Below are 14,409 nucleotides of genomic sequence, written 5' to 3' on the forward strand. Positions count from 1 at the left end.
ATATGAAATAAAATATAAATAGATGCGTCATGTTTTTGACCGTATAAAAAACTAGGCGATAGCATTGGAACAATTTTTTTTTTGTTTTGGGACACCCTAATGTAAATACTTTTTTTCTGACGTAAATAAAAAAAGTTGAACTTGTGCTCATCAATTAACTTTACCTATCAATTGGGGCAATGCAGTATTGCAACTGCTTCTGAGCATTTGTGTGTAGATACATATGAGAGCATTGGCTGTACCAAATCTGTTATCAGTTGAGGCCAATAGAACTTGACCTACATTCGCGGCAATATGAACTTGTCTCTTTTAATAAATATTGTTGCTTTTTTGCTTGTTTTTTTAAATCTGAATCTTATACCTGTTTGTTTAATTCTAGAAATTTATTACTAATTTAATATTTAATTTATGGCACTTTCATTACTTCATTTCAATTTCCTTCATATTTTATTAACACCTTTAAGAAAAGACATTTTTTAGTTCACAACTTGGCTGAATTACCGTTAGAACCGCCTTAGTTTGAGGAACAGGTCAGACAGCATCTTCACAAAATTTATTAACATTTGTTTAGACAATTTCAAAGTCAAGCTTCATCATAATAAAAGATCTAACTTTTTTCGCTTTATTTCATAAAAATTTATTTTTCTTTACAAAAAAATAAGTTCATCAAAACTAATACATATGCAACAGATGTGAATAACTTCACTGTTTCGTGCTGTGCACGTTAAATTGCCAAACATAGAGCAATTCTTTTCTTCCACCTTTCATTTAGTATCTTGGTCGACCAGCCGATTTTTTGGGTGGTGTGTAGGAAGAAGACGGCCTCGATGGACGCTGAGGTTCCTCTTTAGGTGGGTGAGTGCGTATGTATTCGAGTGCCCTGAGGATTGCATCTGGAATTGGTGGTGGGGTTGGCAGAAGATCACTCTTGGGCTGATAGCCATTCTCATCGGCCACATAGGAGATTTGCACATGTTCGCCTTCAGGAGAAGTCCACTGGAAACCGCCATGTATATTGCCGTTCGCATCGCCCGATCGTGCAGATTGTATGCCATTGCTGGTCTCCAGCGCATAGTCGAAGCCGTCGGCACGCACCTCGGAATGCATTGCCTTCACCTCGGCGTGCGCTTCATCACCGGAGGCACGCGAGCTGCTGATGCTCTTGCTAGCACCGCGACCACCGCTATTATGACCAAAGAATGGACCACGTTGGATGGCAGCCGCACTGAGCCCGATGGCGACGAAGAAGATGAGCTACATTCATATGTATGTGTGAAAAAGAAAGAAGTCAGTGAGAGGACGAGGTATGCCAGAGTCTGTATATTGCTTCGCATGTGGTTGTACGAATGATACTTTTTATTGATTACTAATAGAAATACTCACATATTTGAACATTTTGTTAATCCTTGCCAACGGTGGTACAATGGTAAATGGTACTTCAATGAAACCAAACAAACGAATGCTCTCCAGTGTAAACTCCATAAGTATTTATATCATGGACTAGTTCGATTCGCAGGTAAGAAATGTACAAAATTAATGCGTACCACTTCTTTGTTTGGTAATAGCTGGCAGATTTATGTATGTCCCAACGGTAAGGCTTGTCATCGCCAAAAAATGATATAACATTTCAAAAGAAAAAAATATAATCTACTTTTGGTTGCATCTGAGCTCATCTTGAAGTGCGAGTCGGAGGGGGTATTGTAGTTCACTCGGTTAGTAGCATGACAAGTTTTGTTTTATTTTGCCGATAAATTTGATAAACAGGCAACCGCGCCCACAACCCAAAAAAGCGTTTAAATATAAATTATGGCGCTTCGGTAAAGCGATGCGTGAAGCAAGAGAAGAGCAAAAAAATTATGTGACAAAAACGAAAAGATGTGAGTTATTGGCTAATTGTGAAGAGGTATAGTGGAATAGAAGTCGATACTTGTTATATAAACCCGTTTGCAGATCTTCTTTAAATTTTCTGTGAAACAGCAATCAGCTAATTTTAAATATCCAGAAGCAATGCTTGACTGAAGTCAAAATGCATTCGCTGTCACTCAGAAATACTCGTCCATACAACAATAATTGGTTCATTTGATCGACGGACAGTTTGAAAATTAAATTAGTCTAAGTCTGCTAATTACCTTAATCCATGAGCAAAGTAGTCAGTCATTAATACCGGTCTTTAGCGCCGAATGTAAGAATATATAAGCACAGAAGGCTCGAATGTACTGCACACTTTTCATAGGCAAAAGTGAAGTTGGCCCACCATGGGGATATAAAAAAATACCAAGGCAATTGAAATTTGTATAAAGCAAACATCCCATAGGTCATAGGTGAACCATATCAAGCCCCAAAGTGTATTTGTGATTTTAAAAAGCTCAATTTAAAAATAGTGTACCGTTGTAGGGCCCTCTATTTATAATATAACCTCAAAACGCATATGCAGAATCAGAGAGGCTGATCAGCATGGATCTAATTTAATTGTAAAAACTTAGTTGGCTGGACTATTAAAAAAAGTGTTGTAGTTCATTTCGAAAAATTTAATTTGAAGTACTCATGGAGGCTCGAAAGGAACTATATCGGATGTTTTTTAGCTGAATGAGAACTATCGATATGGATAACAATAGTTTGACAGCTGAGAATGGCAAAACTAAAAGGTCTTAGAAATCATCATTTTTTTAACTTAGTTTTATTGAAAACTAAATGCCTATCCACTGAGTTCTCAATTCCATGGAACATGATGCTAAGGATGTTCAGTTATGTCAAACGCTTCATGAGTGTGGGGAGCAATAAAAAGGTTTGGACACGGATGGATCCCTCACCAAGGAAGCTGAAGGGGCAGCTGTCTGTGGACTGAGGAAAAGAAGTGCGGAAGTGCTAGGCAAGAAAGCAAATATATTTCAACTGAAGTCTACGCAAAGACTTTAACCTTGAACGCAAGTGTAACCACAAAAGCATATCTATTCTTGCTGATAGCCAGACAACAATCAAGGCTCTCAACTTTTTCCAGTTACATTAAAACTGGTGATGGAATGTCTTGATAAGGAGGTTATCTTAGGTCAGAACAACCAGGTATGTATCCTACGAGTTCTAGGGCACTTAGGAACTTCTGGGCACGAAATGGCTAATAAATAAGTCAGGAATGGGCCATTTATAGATCTAGAGCCATTTTGTCACCTAGAGAAAGCCAACTTCTCCCTCTTATTCAAGAACTTGCGGAATGATGAAGAAAATCATGTTGGGACAAACTACCGGGTTTATAACAATCAAATCTTACCATAGGTGACTTTAATCTAAACCGATTTAAAGATTGTATAAATTGTAGAAACTAATTAAATAATAATAATAAGGATTTTTACTAACTAGAAAACATATTCCTATGGAACTAACAGGTTCTGTGGGAAGGACGATGAAACCGTCTAACATATGCTGGCATGGTGCCCGGCACTGATGCGTAAGCGGCATAAATATCTGTGTAGACATATTTTACCAGAAGAGGAAATCAAACTCTATACAAATACTAAAGCTCATTAAGGAAGTTGGGCTCAAAAGAATACTTTGAAGTCATGAAAGCGTACAACGGGTCTTTAAGGTCGCAGTGCTTAATACTCTCACAATAGTCAGAAACTACCGTTGTAGTCGGTGAAAATGGACCCCGCCTCGCGCGGTATGCAGGGGGCGAGTGGCGTGGGAAATATAATAACAATGAAGAAGTTTCATATTTTATGGCCAATAGTTCGAGGAGATGAAAAGTAAGTATAGAGAATTAGAAAAAATATTTCGAATAAAAGTTTGATAATAAATGAAATCCAAATGATCTGACAATTAATTTCAATGATCAAATACCTGTCAAGTAGTATTTCATACCAGTTTAATTTCCCTAAATTTCTCTTTTTCACTTTCTAACCTTTTCTGAGGGCAGTTGTGTTAACCTTTATTAGTCAGTTTTGGTATTTTATAAACGGATATATAATATTTCGAAATATACAACGAATTCCTTAATATTCAACAATTCAACAAAAAAAATTCTCATTGAAAACACTTACTTTCAAAACGTTCAAAATTAACTTTTACTAAAATTAAATTTATAAAAAATTAACCTTCGACTAAATTATCACCCTCTGTATTTGAATCTATCACTTCTATTTATGAATGTATGAAACAAAACATTTAGCACCGTGTCAAGCGAATACTTATTTTTGCGCAGCGTTGGAATACTGAAATTCCGACCATCGGTGAACGTTTGAAACGAGAGAAACTACCAAGTGCTTACGAAATGTTCTTCGAATGTGACTTTTTTTAATTTTCTCCAAATTTACCCAAATTGATTTGTGGCCGCCGATATCGTTAAGATGCCCCTATGTGTGCGTTTCCATAAATCTCTTTAGATTTGAGAGCAGGAAAAAGGAAAGGGGGCCAAACCCGGTGAATATTCCGTTTCGGAAAAAGCTGTCATCAGCTGTCAGTATGTCATCTCATTCCCAAAATATCAGCAAAAAATGCATGCCGCGGAAGAAGTCAAATACAAATACCCTCGGCAATAATTTCCAGTATTTTCTAAACCAATTTTCTTCATTGCTTCAAGGTGTGAATCATTGTTACAAAGTAAAGAAAAAAAAAAAAATACAATTTTGTCTTTGCTTCCAACATGAGTCCGGCTGAAATAATTCTAAATATTTATTTGCCCAGTTTTCATATAAGATTCCATGGTGAAAATGGCTTCAGCCTTGGAGATCTTGCTATTTGAAAGTCTTTCAGTCAAAAGATCGCCGGTTTGGCACTCGAGTATTAAAAAGTAGGAAGCAAGAAAGTTCAGAACATATTGAAGGAGGATCCAACCAAGAAGGTTTAGTTACTATATAGGTTGTCTTTCTCATCCATCATATCTGTATGTTATACTGCTCCCACATCTAAAATTTTTAAATAATCCGTCTTCAGTAGGAAATCTTTGCTTTATTGTACCAACATATGTGTATTATCTATGTAAAATTGGCTGGCAGGAATAAACATTTTTGCTTCGATTTCATACATCTAAACACTTCAAAATTAGTTCGGTTTAACTTTGCGTTAAGTTGTATGCCCTTCATATTTACAAATATTCTCTAATAAAGTACAAAGCTATTTTTGTCAGTTTTTATTCATAAGTATCTCAGCCAAGCTCAGGGGTTATGTTGATGCATGTCTCTCGTTCTTCATACTACAGATTTATTAATTTAGTTTTTTGTTGTCACCTAATGAACAATTTAATACATACATACATCTTAAGACATATAATACATAACTGTGTTTTCAAATAATATATTATATAATATTAATATTTTTTGTCTTTTTTTAACTCAAAACTACATTTGCTTGGACATCATTTGCCAAGTCAAAGCTGAGAATGCTCAAAAATTATAAAGCAAAATGAAAAAAGTCATTAAATGCCGAAAAGTGGAATACCGGTGTACTTTTTTTTGGACGACAAAGCATTTCATAACTGAAATCTTCATAAAATAATAACAAGTTTAGCTGGATTTTAGCGGCCAGCAAGTTAGAATCAGCCAAAGTCGAGAAAAAAAAAATGGGAATCAACATAGCCAACCACTCATACACACACACATTCTAGAGCACTTATCCATATACTCCTGGTTGTACGCAAACGAAGCCGTTAATGGATCACAAAAAATTGACTTATAAAAGCGCTACCAAATTTGGCAAACAGCATCAGTAAGATCCAAGTGTTCTAATCTCATAGACATCACTGCCAAAAAATCCATACAAATTTGCAAAAATGTTCAAATACGTAAGTAAACGGTCATACAAATTGTTCTTGGTGAATATTTGAATTTCAATAGGATGTCAATTTTTTGGGAATTTTTAATTGCAATCTCAAATTTTCCTAAAAGAAAAATTTTAATAATCTACTACTAATTTATTTCTCTACTCTCTATAGGTGCTACTCTTCGCTTTCGTCGCCTACGTATCAGCCAGTGGTGGTGACTCTTCTGCCGAAATCAAAGTCCTTAGCTCCGATGTCCGCCCCGATGGTTTCGAAGCCGCTTTAGAAACCAGCAACAGCATCCGCCAAGTATCATCTGGTGACGCAGCGGGCAACATTAAGGGAGAATACGAATGGGTTTCGCCCGAAGGTCAAACCGTCAAAGTGAGCTACATTGCTGATGAAAACGGTTACCAGCCACAGGGTGACCTTCTGCCCACACCCCCACCAATCCCAGCGCTGATCGCTAAGGCACTCGAATATTTGGCTGCTCATCCTTCAAAGGAAAGCAAGAACTAAACAAACTAAATGATTCTGCTATGCATCGATTAAGGAATATTGTTTTTGATATTGGACTAGAGCTTCAATTGCTGATGCTGATGGATTGAAAGGGCGATGTGAATGGATGAGAAAGTAATGTGATATTCGCGTACTTTTTATTGCACAACAATAATGCCTAGCTTGAAGAAACTTTTTCATTTGTTGCCGACTTTTCAGTTTTATAATTTAATTTTTGTAAATATGTGTTAAATGCAAATAAAATACTCCAGCAAACTGGTAAACAAACGTCTTGAATGTAATTACTTCATCAAGCGGTATATAAAGTAAGATTTACTTGGGACACTTTAAGCTTTGAGTTATGAGCATATTTTCGTTTTTAACCGATATATTACCATTTCCGTAATATCTATTTATCAAAATGAAATCAAACAAATATCAAAACAAATCCCACTTCCAAAGAATACATTGACTTTAATGGAGAGCATCTATGTATTAAGGGTCTTTCCAAACTAGATATTGTTTTACATTTTTTTTTATTCCTTGATAAATTATAAATTTAGATAGCGTTCTGAATTGAAAATAAACAAACTATATAAGAAAAACACATAATGCATATTATATCGTTCCTAGTCGGAACATAGGGCGGAAACAAATGTTCTCCAACGGTTTCTGTGAGCTGCAAAGTGTCTGATTTAGTTCCAGGTGGTCGTTGAAGGACGCTCGTGGGCGATCTCTGCTTCGACTTCCTTGCGGATTCCATTAAAAAGCCATTTTGGCAACATTATCGTCTTCTCTGCGGAGAGTATGTCCAATCCAATTCCATTTTCGCCTTGTTATTTCGGAATTAATTGGCAGATTTTAGTAAGCAGAAGAAGGTCCATATTGGAGGTTGTTCTCGGCCTATAGTTTCTGAGACAACTGTTGACAAACATTCGATATGTGGTTAGACACAAGCCAAGTCTCAAAGCCATATAGAAGGACCGATTTAACTCTGGTATTGAAGATTGAAGAGATATCGATGTTGAAGGTTATCCAGCAACACTATGCGCTTCATCAATACACCCATTTTTAGGTGTTTGGCTGAGTTCCTCCTCCTATTTACGGCGTGAGCCTCCTTGTTTGTCAAATCGACTGCATCAACACAGATTTCTCCAAAGCTCTCGATAAAGTCTTTCACAAGATACTGATTCATAAACTAGGTTGCCTAGGCCTTCACATAATTTTTTTGGAATGGCTTGATTCATGACATCTGAACCCTTCGTATTGTTTGTTAATGGCATCAGCTCCTGCTTTTCATATGCTAAGTTTTTGTTGTATGCCGATGACTTGAAAATGTAGTCGAATTTTCGTTTCGAATTTTTATTCGTGGTGCTCTAGAACTCATCTCTGCTTAAATATTAAAAAATGCTGTTGAACAAATAAAACACCTCGATGTTATTTGTGGTACGAAATTTATATTCAGTAATCACACTAACTTTATCTTTTCTATATCTTGTGCGATGTTTGGTTTCATTCGCGGAATAGCTCGGAGTTCTCAGACCCATACACGTTAAAATTGCTTTACACCTCTTTTGTTCGTTCTCACCTGGAGTATGCCATTATTATTTGGTGGCCTTACCAACAATTTTCAATCAGCAGTATTCTTAAATATGATTTGAGGTTTTTACGATTTACTGAACCTCTTCCATAATAAGGTTCGTTTATTTCAATTAAATCTCAGATTTCTAGAAAGTAGAAGATCTGTTCTCTCCTTAACTTTTGTATAAGGCATTATAAAAGGAGATATTGACTATGCTGCCCTTCTGGAAAGAAATAAACTTTAATGTTCCAAGTAAAAGGAAAACAAATTATGCCAGAGACGAGCAATTGCTCACGCCCTTAATCAGTTCAACCAGGTTTCATCTCCTATCGATTTTGATGTTTTCCTTAACCTACTGAAATCTTGTATATAATCTAATTTAATTTGTGTTAGTAGTCTGTAATTACTTTTTGTTTATATACTTTTTATATTAATAAATGATAATAATATAATAAATAAAATTAATTTAAACAGATTTTCTTGGTATTATTGGATCATGTTTACGTATTCAAACAGAGATTGAAATACTATTTCTCCTACCTCATGCGGCCAGCGTGGCCGACCACGTTTTTTCTTATAACAGCAAATCTTGTATTTCTTTCTGGGAGGAAAAAACTCCTCTCGAAAAAAGCCATCTGTCGTTTGGAATGAGCTTAAAACTGTAGGTCCCTCTATTTTTGGAACAGTATCAAGACGCACACCACAAATAGGAGGAGGAGCTCGGCCAAGAACCCAAAAAGGGTGCAAGCGTCAATTATATATATGTATATGTAAATTATTTACCAAATCAAATTAAAAAAAATTCGTGCAGCGTAGTACTCATAACAGAAGGGAGTGACCCGAGAAGGAACGAGAGAAAGAAATAATATACACATAGTAGAAAAAGTCTGCGTTCACCTATGCAAATATTCTTTGCATTAGAAAAAGTTCAAAACAATAAATATTTCAGAAATTTTTTTTAATGAGTTTTATTAAGTTCACTTAAACGTAACTATCACACATATTTCGCTACCAATAACAAAATCAAATTTAAAATGAGATCACATAAAATTAAAAAGGCCATTCAAACTAAACGGAAAAAGTTTGCGTTCACTTCAATAATAATAAAATAAAAGGCTTAAGATCATAGAAATGTTTTAAAATTAATAGCTAGTTGGATATCCCCGGCTTTTTATGACTTCTAGGAGGCGTCTTTTCATTGATCCAACTAGGTTGGCTGTTATTTCTGGACTTATGGGTACCCATTCCTCTTTAAGCGCGTTCTTAAGCATTTCCTTGCTAGTTATTGTACGCTCTCGTATTTTTTTTTCTAGAACGTCCCATAAGTGCTCAATGGGGTTAAGGTCAGGTGATTGTGGGGGTGTGCGAAGTTGTTTTGGAACATTATACAACAACCACAACCTAACAATCTCTGCTGTGTGTTTCGGGTCGTTGTCCTGTTGGAAAACAAATCTTTCACCGAGTCCCAGTTTGATTGCACTTTCTCACAAATTCGTTTTTAAAATATCGAGATAATCATGTCTGTTCATTATCGACTCAAAAAACTGCATATTTCCAACGCCCGAACTAGCCATACACCCCCATATCATGGCACCTCCTCCCCCATGCTTTACCGTAGGTACCAGATTTTGCTTTCCAAGTGCCGTTCCGTTTTTCCTCCAAATAATTTTACGACTTTTTATCCCGAAAATGCAAAACTTGCCCTCATCTGAAAAAATCACACTATTCCAAAACTCAGGTGGCTTGTTTACGTATTCCTTGGCGAAAGCCATCCGCTTAAGTCGATTTACTCGCGATATGAAGGGTTTTTTTCGGGCCACTCTGCCGTGAAATCCGATTCTTTTTCGAATTTTTCTTACTGTATCTGGATGTACTTTCTTTTGGTATTTTACTTCTATGTCTTTTGAAATTCGGCTTGCTGTTAGTCGTGGATTAGAATTCACAAGAATAGTTATGTTGCGTTCTTCTCTTTCCGTCAGTGTTTTTGGACGCCCAGAACGAGGCTTAGACTCCAAACAATTCGTTTGCTTGAAGTTGTTTGTCACTCTTTGGACCGAGGAGTATTGCCTCCCAACAATTTTCGCGATTTCCCGATAGCTCATACTATTTTGCCACATGCTTACAATGATTTTCCTTTCACCAATATCTATTTCTTTTCGCCTTTGGTCCATAGTAACAAAAAATGTATTTCTAATATCAATTTTTCCCTCTTTAGATTTGTTCTTAACCGCGTCAACTACATGAATGATTTAAAATTTAATTTAACGTAATTGCCATGCAAATAATCGTCACTATTCGAAATGAACGCACACTTTTTCTGCTTAGCCTATTTAAGTAACTGTACTACAATCCCGTTATCTGAACACGACGCAGCTCAAACTCCAAAAAATTTTGTTCATAACCTCTATGAATAATTTTCTTTGAAATAAGTGAAAAGAAATAACTGAGAGTTTTAAGATAAACACGTTAAATTATTTTAATACTTTATAACAGTGGGTGAACGCAGACTTTTTCTACCATGAGTATATATAAATAAATTCACAACATTTGCAGAGAATACAAATAGACAAAATTTACAAAAAACGGAGAAGGGTCGACCGGTGTAGGTAAACGGCGGACACAAACCGTGGCAACAACGTGCACTACAAACGCAGCGATTCCAGGACCGCAGCAACAGCACAAATTACCGCAAGGCAATACCAACAAATCCGACGCCGGAATGGATAGCACTTATAGTACGCACAAGCACTAGCCAGAGAACGGAAATAAGCGCCAAGAAGTAGGACCAAAAAAAAAACGCGAAAAAATTGGGACCAAAAAACGCCCCAAACAGTAACCACCAAGGAAATATAACGCCAAAAATATTTCCTACAAGTTTGCACCAACAAACAAGCGCCAAAAAGTAGGCAGTGTTATTTCTCACTAGGAAAAATAGCCTAAGGCGTATCTAAGATATATATAAGGTATAGCTCTCTCTCTCTCTCTCCTTTTTCTCTACGTTATGTCTTTTTTCTCTCTCGCGGAACGAAAATGCCCAAAACGTTGCCTGGCCTCGAAATTTTACTCACCAATCTCGCTTGTCCATTGAAGCCATATAAGTTTCATTTCAAAAATCCAAATAACCTTATATCAGAAAAACTCTCATTTTCAGGGATATTTTGAAGACCTTAATTAACGCATTGCAAAGACAATTTCGGTTATCGATTAATAATCGATTAAAATAATAATCAAAATTGGAATTGTTTGAATGGGTTCAGAGAGAACGATAATATTTTGCTTCTTCCTACTCTATCAACTGCGCATCTCTCACGAACCAAACCTCTTCACAGCTCCGTTTTGTAGCTGCGGGATGCAGTTAATAATAAAAACGCATTTATATTAGAAAGGTTTTCCTTTTTCAGGTTTCTACCAACTGAAACTCTAAACAATTCTTTTAAAATTCTTATAATTAAATTTGATTTACACACCATTAGAATTTGCTGCCCACAAAAGGGGCTGTTGACAAAAACGGAACAACCCGAAAGTCAACAAGCCCAAATACCAAATGCACAAAAATTTTAAAACAACTTTTATATTTGCCATATACGAGATGCAAATGCAAATACATATGTATAGTAGCTGAAACAAAATAAAATGTAGAAAGTCTATTAAATGCCGAAAATTTAAATACCGGCGTACTTGTTTTTGGGCGAAAAAATATTTCATAACTGAAATCTTCATAAAATTATAACAAGTTTAGCTGGATTCTAGCGGCCAGCAAGTTAAAATTAGGCAAAGTCGAGAAAAAACAACGGGAATCAGCTTTAATTGCAGACGTTATTACACACACACACACACACTCTGATATGCAAAACCAGTGAACCAGTAACTACGCACTCCCGGCTGTACGCAAATGAGGCCGATATTGGGCCCACAAAAAAATTGGCATTATAAAAGCGCTACCAAATTTGGCAAACAGCATCAGTAAGATCCAAGTGTTCTAATATAATAAATATCACTACCTCACAAACTTGCAAATATGTTCAAATACGTAAGTAAACGCTTATAGAAATTATTTACGCAAAGATTTTAAATGCAATTAATTTACTTCTCTATTCTCTATAGGTACTACTCTTCGCTTTCATCGCTTACGTCTCAGCCGGTGCTGTGGGCAAATCCGATGATGCTGCTGCCGAAATCACAGTCCTTAGCTCCGATGTCCGCCCCGATGGTTTCGAAGCCGCTTTAGAAACCAGCAACAGCATCCGCCAAGTATCATCTGGTGACGCAGCGGGCAACATTAAGGGAGAATACGAATGGGTGTCGCCTGAAGGTCAAACCGTCAAAGTGAGCTACATTGCTGATGCAAATGGTTACCAACCACAGAGCGACCTTTTGCCCACATCCCCACCAATCCCAGACGCGATTGTCAAGGAACTCGAATACTTGGCTTCTCATCCCTCAAAGGAAAGCAAGAACTAAACAAACTAAATGATAATGGATAATTTAGCTATGCACCGATTAAGGAATATTGTTTTTGATATTGGACTAGAGCTTCAATTGCTGATGCTGATGGATTGAAATGGCGATGTGAATGGATGAGAGAGTAATGTGATATTCGCGTACTTTTTATTGCACAACAATAATGCCGAGCTCGAAGAAACTTTTTCATTTGTTGCCGACTTTTCAGTTTTATAATTTAATTTTTTCAAATATGTGTTAAATGCAAATAAAATACTCCAGCAAACTGGTAAACAAACGCCTTTACTGTAATTACTCCATCCAGCGATATATATGATAGAATAAGATTTACATACTTGGGGCACTTTAAACTGTGAATTATGAGCATATTTTCGTTTTCAGTCGATATATTAACTTTTAAGATATATCTATTTATCAATGTGACATCCAGCGCACATATCTTACTTCCAACTAAGAATTTTCTACGCTCATATTTATGCGGTTTTTACAGATAGTGGTATATTTGACATTTGTTACTAATCTAAGTCTATTCTCGGAAAAATGTTTAATCTTCCTACAAAATATGTGATACTGATAGCGTCAGAAGCATTAAACATCATAAAGAGCACACTGGAGTAAACCACTCGAGTTTCCTCAAAATCTCCTTCTAAGTCATCACTATAGAAACATGAAATTTATCGTCAAAGTTCGAGGTGCTATCGGGAAAAAGTATTTGAAAGCCAGGGGTTATATCTTTATGTTTTAAGAATCTATCTTTTAAATTGCGAATGAACGAAACTAAGAATGATATATACAGTTATATATGATAATAAGCTTCAATACTTAGTGTTTCAGAAATCGTACGACCGGTTTTTTTAAATAAAGTCGTAATAAACTTCATATTTATTTCTCAGCATCGAAATATATATATAATATATAAGTGACATTATGTCTCTACAACAATTCCCTAAAACATTGTTATTCTCTCTAACTGTATATAATAATTATAATTTCAATTACTACTTTAGAGTAAGTTCTTAGCTTTTAAGTTCTTCCTTACTCACTCTTGTTTCTTATTTCAAACCACTTACACGTGTGTGAAAACCATTGTAAATAAAATTATAAACCTTTAAATTGTGGTTTATGTTAGTGAATAAAATTATAATAACAAACCTTTAAATTGTGGTTTATGCTAGTTATATATATATATACATGTTTTTCTTCAACTCCTTGTGGTGCATAGGGCGTTAACTATTCCATAATACTATCGGATACAGTTTTCTGCTATGGCCCTAAGTTTGCTCCTTGATAAATCGATAAATGGCAACTACTTCGGATTTGGTTGATCTGCAGCAGGTCATTCGAGGCCTTCCAACTTCTTATTTCCTTCTTCGGTACTTGAATATTTTTGGATAATGATTCACATTTTTTGTGGGTGAAGTTTGACTGACTTGGTATTGTTCAATTTTATGCGCCAAGTCCTCGTGCATTCGTCAATAGCATTTTTGCCATTTTAAGTTTGACTGCATGTTCTTCAGCATTTTTTCCAGTTGCTAGGATGGTGTCCAGTGTCGTCGGCAAAAGGGGCGATCAAACTGTTTGAGGGTATCGGCAAGTCTTTGGTGTATAAAAGGTAGAAGAGCGGACCAAGAATACCTCTTTGCAGAATGAAGATCTTCAAAGATGTTCCACAAAGAAGTCTTCGCAATTTTTACGCTTTTTATGGGAAAAACTTTAATACTAAATTTGCTAATAATGCACCCATAACGTGCGCACTTCGAGACCATAATTCATTATCCAATTCCAGCCTGCCTGGTCCCCTTCTCAGACATCGGTGTCCACTTGGCCGTCGTTAAAGGGAAACTACACATTTTTTTCTAAAAACAGCGCAAGACAGATGGAGGTCTGTGCCATCGTGTGCTATTTCGAAAACTCTATGGCCTCAATACGATATAAACAGAACGCTTAAGGTGATGGGAATCTCCCGCCATTCAATTTCCAAACTCATTGTGGTATTCACTGGTCACTAGGTGATCGGTACTCATGGGGAAAAGCTTGGAATTCCGTACAACCCCTATTGCAGAAGCTGAGGGGATCCTGCAGAGTAAGAGACTGTGGAACCCTTTCTCTGCAAATGTCC

General features: G+C 36.3%; 4 protein-coding genes across 4 annotated transcripts in view; 2 read left to right on the forward strand and 2 right to left on the reverse strand.

The window, feature by feature from the left end:
• The window catches only part of LOC128867288 (uncharacterized), a 64,302-nt gene that overhangs the window by 43,341 nt on the left and 6,552 nt on the right, over positions 1 to 14,409 (reverse strand). The gene's annotated exons all lie outside the window — the stretch shown is intronic.
• LOC128868341 (larval cuticle protein 2-like) lies at positions 507 to 1,493 on the reverse strand. The gene is made up of 2 exons (XM_054110326.1): positions 1,384 to 1,493; positions 507 to 1,254 (listed from the first exon to the last, which is right to left on the reverse strand). The coding sequence occupies exons 1-2, from the start codon at positions 1,480 to 1,482 to the stop codon at positions 769 to 771; spliced, it is 585 nt and encodes a 194-aa protein (XP_053966301.1). The 5' UTR covers positions 1,483 to 1,493; the 3' UTR covers positions 507 to 768.
• Positions 5,679 to 6,547, forward strand: LOC128868343 (larval cuticle protein 4-like). The gene is made up of 2 exons (XM_054110328.1): positions 5,679 to 5,773; positions 5,924 to 6,547. The coding sequence occupies exons 1-2, from the start codon at positions 5,762 to 5,764 to the stop codon at positions 6,266 to 6,268; spliced, it is 357 nt and encodes a 118-aa protein (XP_053966303.1). The 5' UTR covers positions 5,679 to 5,761; the 3' UTR covers positions 6,269 to 6,547.
• LOC128868342 (larval cuticle protein 2-like) lies at positions 11,756 to 12,564 on the forward strand. Its single transcript, XM_054110327.1, has 2 exons — positions 11,756 to 11,859; positions 11,934 to 12,564. Exons 1-2 carry the CDS (start codon positions 11,848 to 11,850, stop codon positions 12,288 to 12,290), a joined length of 369 nt encoding a protein of 122 aa, XP_053966302.1. The 5' UTR covers positions 11,756 to 11,847; the 3' UTR covers positions 12,291 to 12,564.

This window comes from Anastrepha ludens, chromosome 6 (assembly GCF_028408465.1).
Source record: "Anastrepha ludens isolate Willacy chromosome 6, idAnaLude1.1, whole genome shotgun sequence".
Lineage (NCBI taxonomy): Eukaryota > Metazoa > Arthropoda > Insecta > Diptera > Tephritidae > Anastrepha > Anastrepha ludens.

Bases quoted from the DNA above. Each gene is read 5' to 3' on its own strand.
- LOC128868341 (XM_054110326.1), bottom strand. From the start codon at position 1,482: ATGGAGTTTACACTGGAGAGCATTCGTTTGTTTGGTTTCATTGAAGTA. The intron at 1,255-1,383 runs GTGAGTATTTCT...ATATGAATGTAG, and splicing joins TTAACAAAATGTTCAAATAT to CTCATCTTCTTCGTCGCCAT.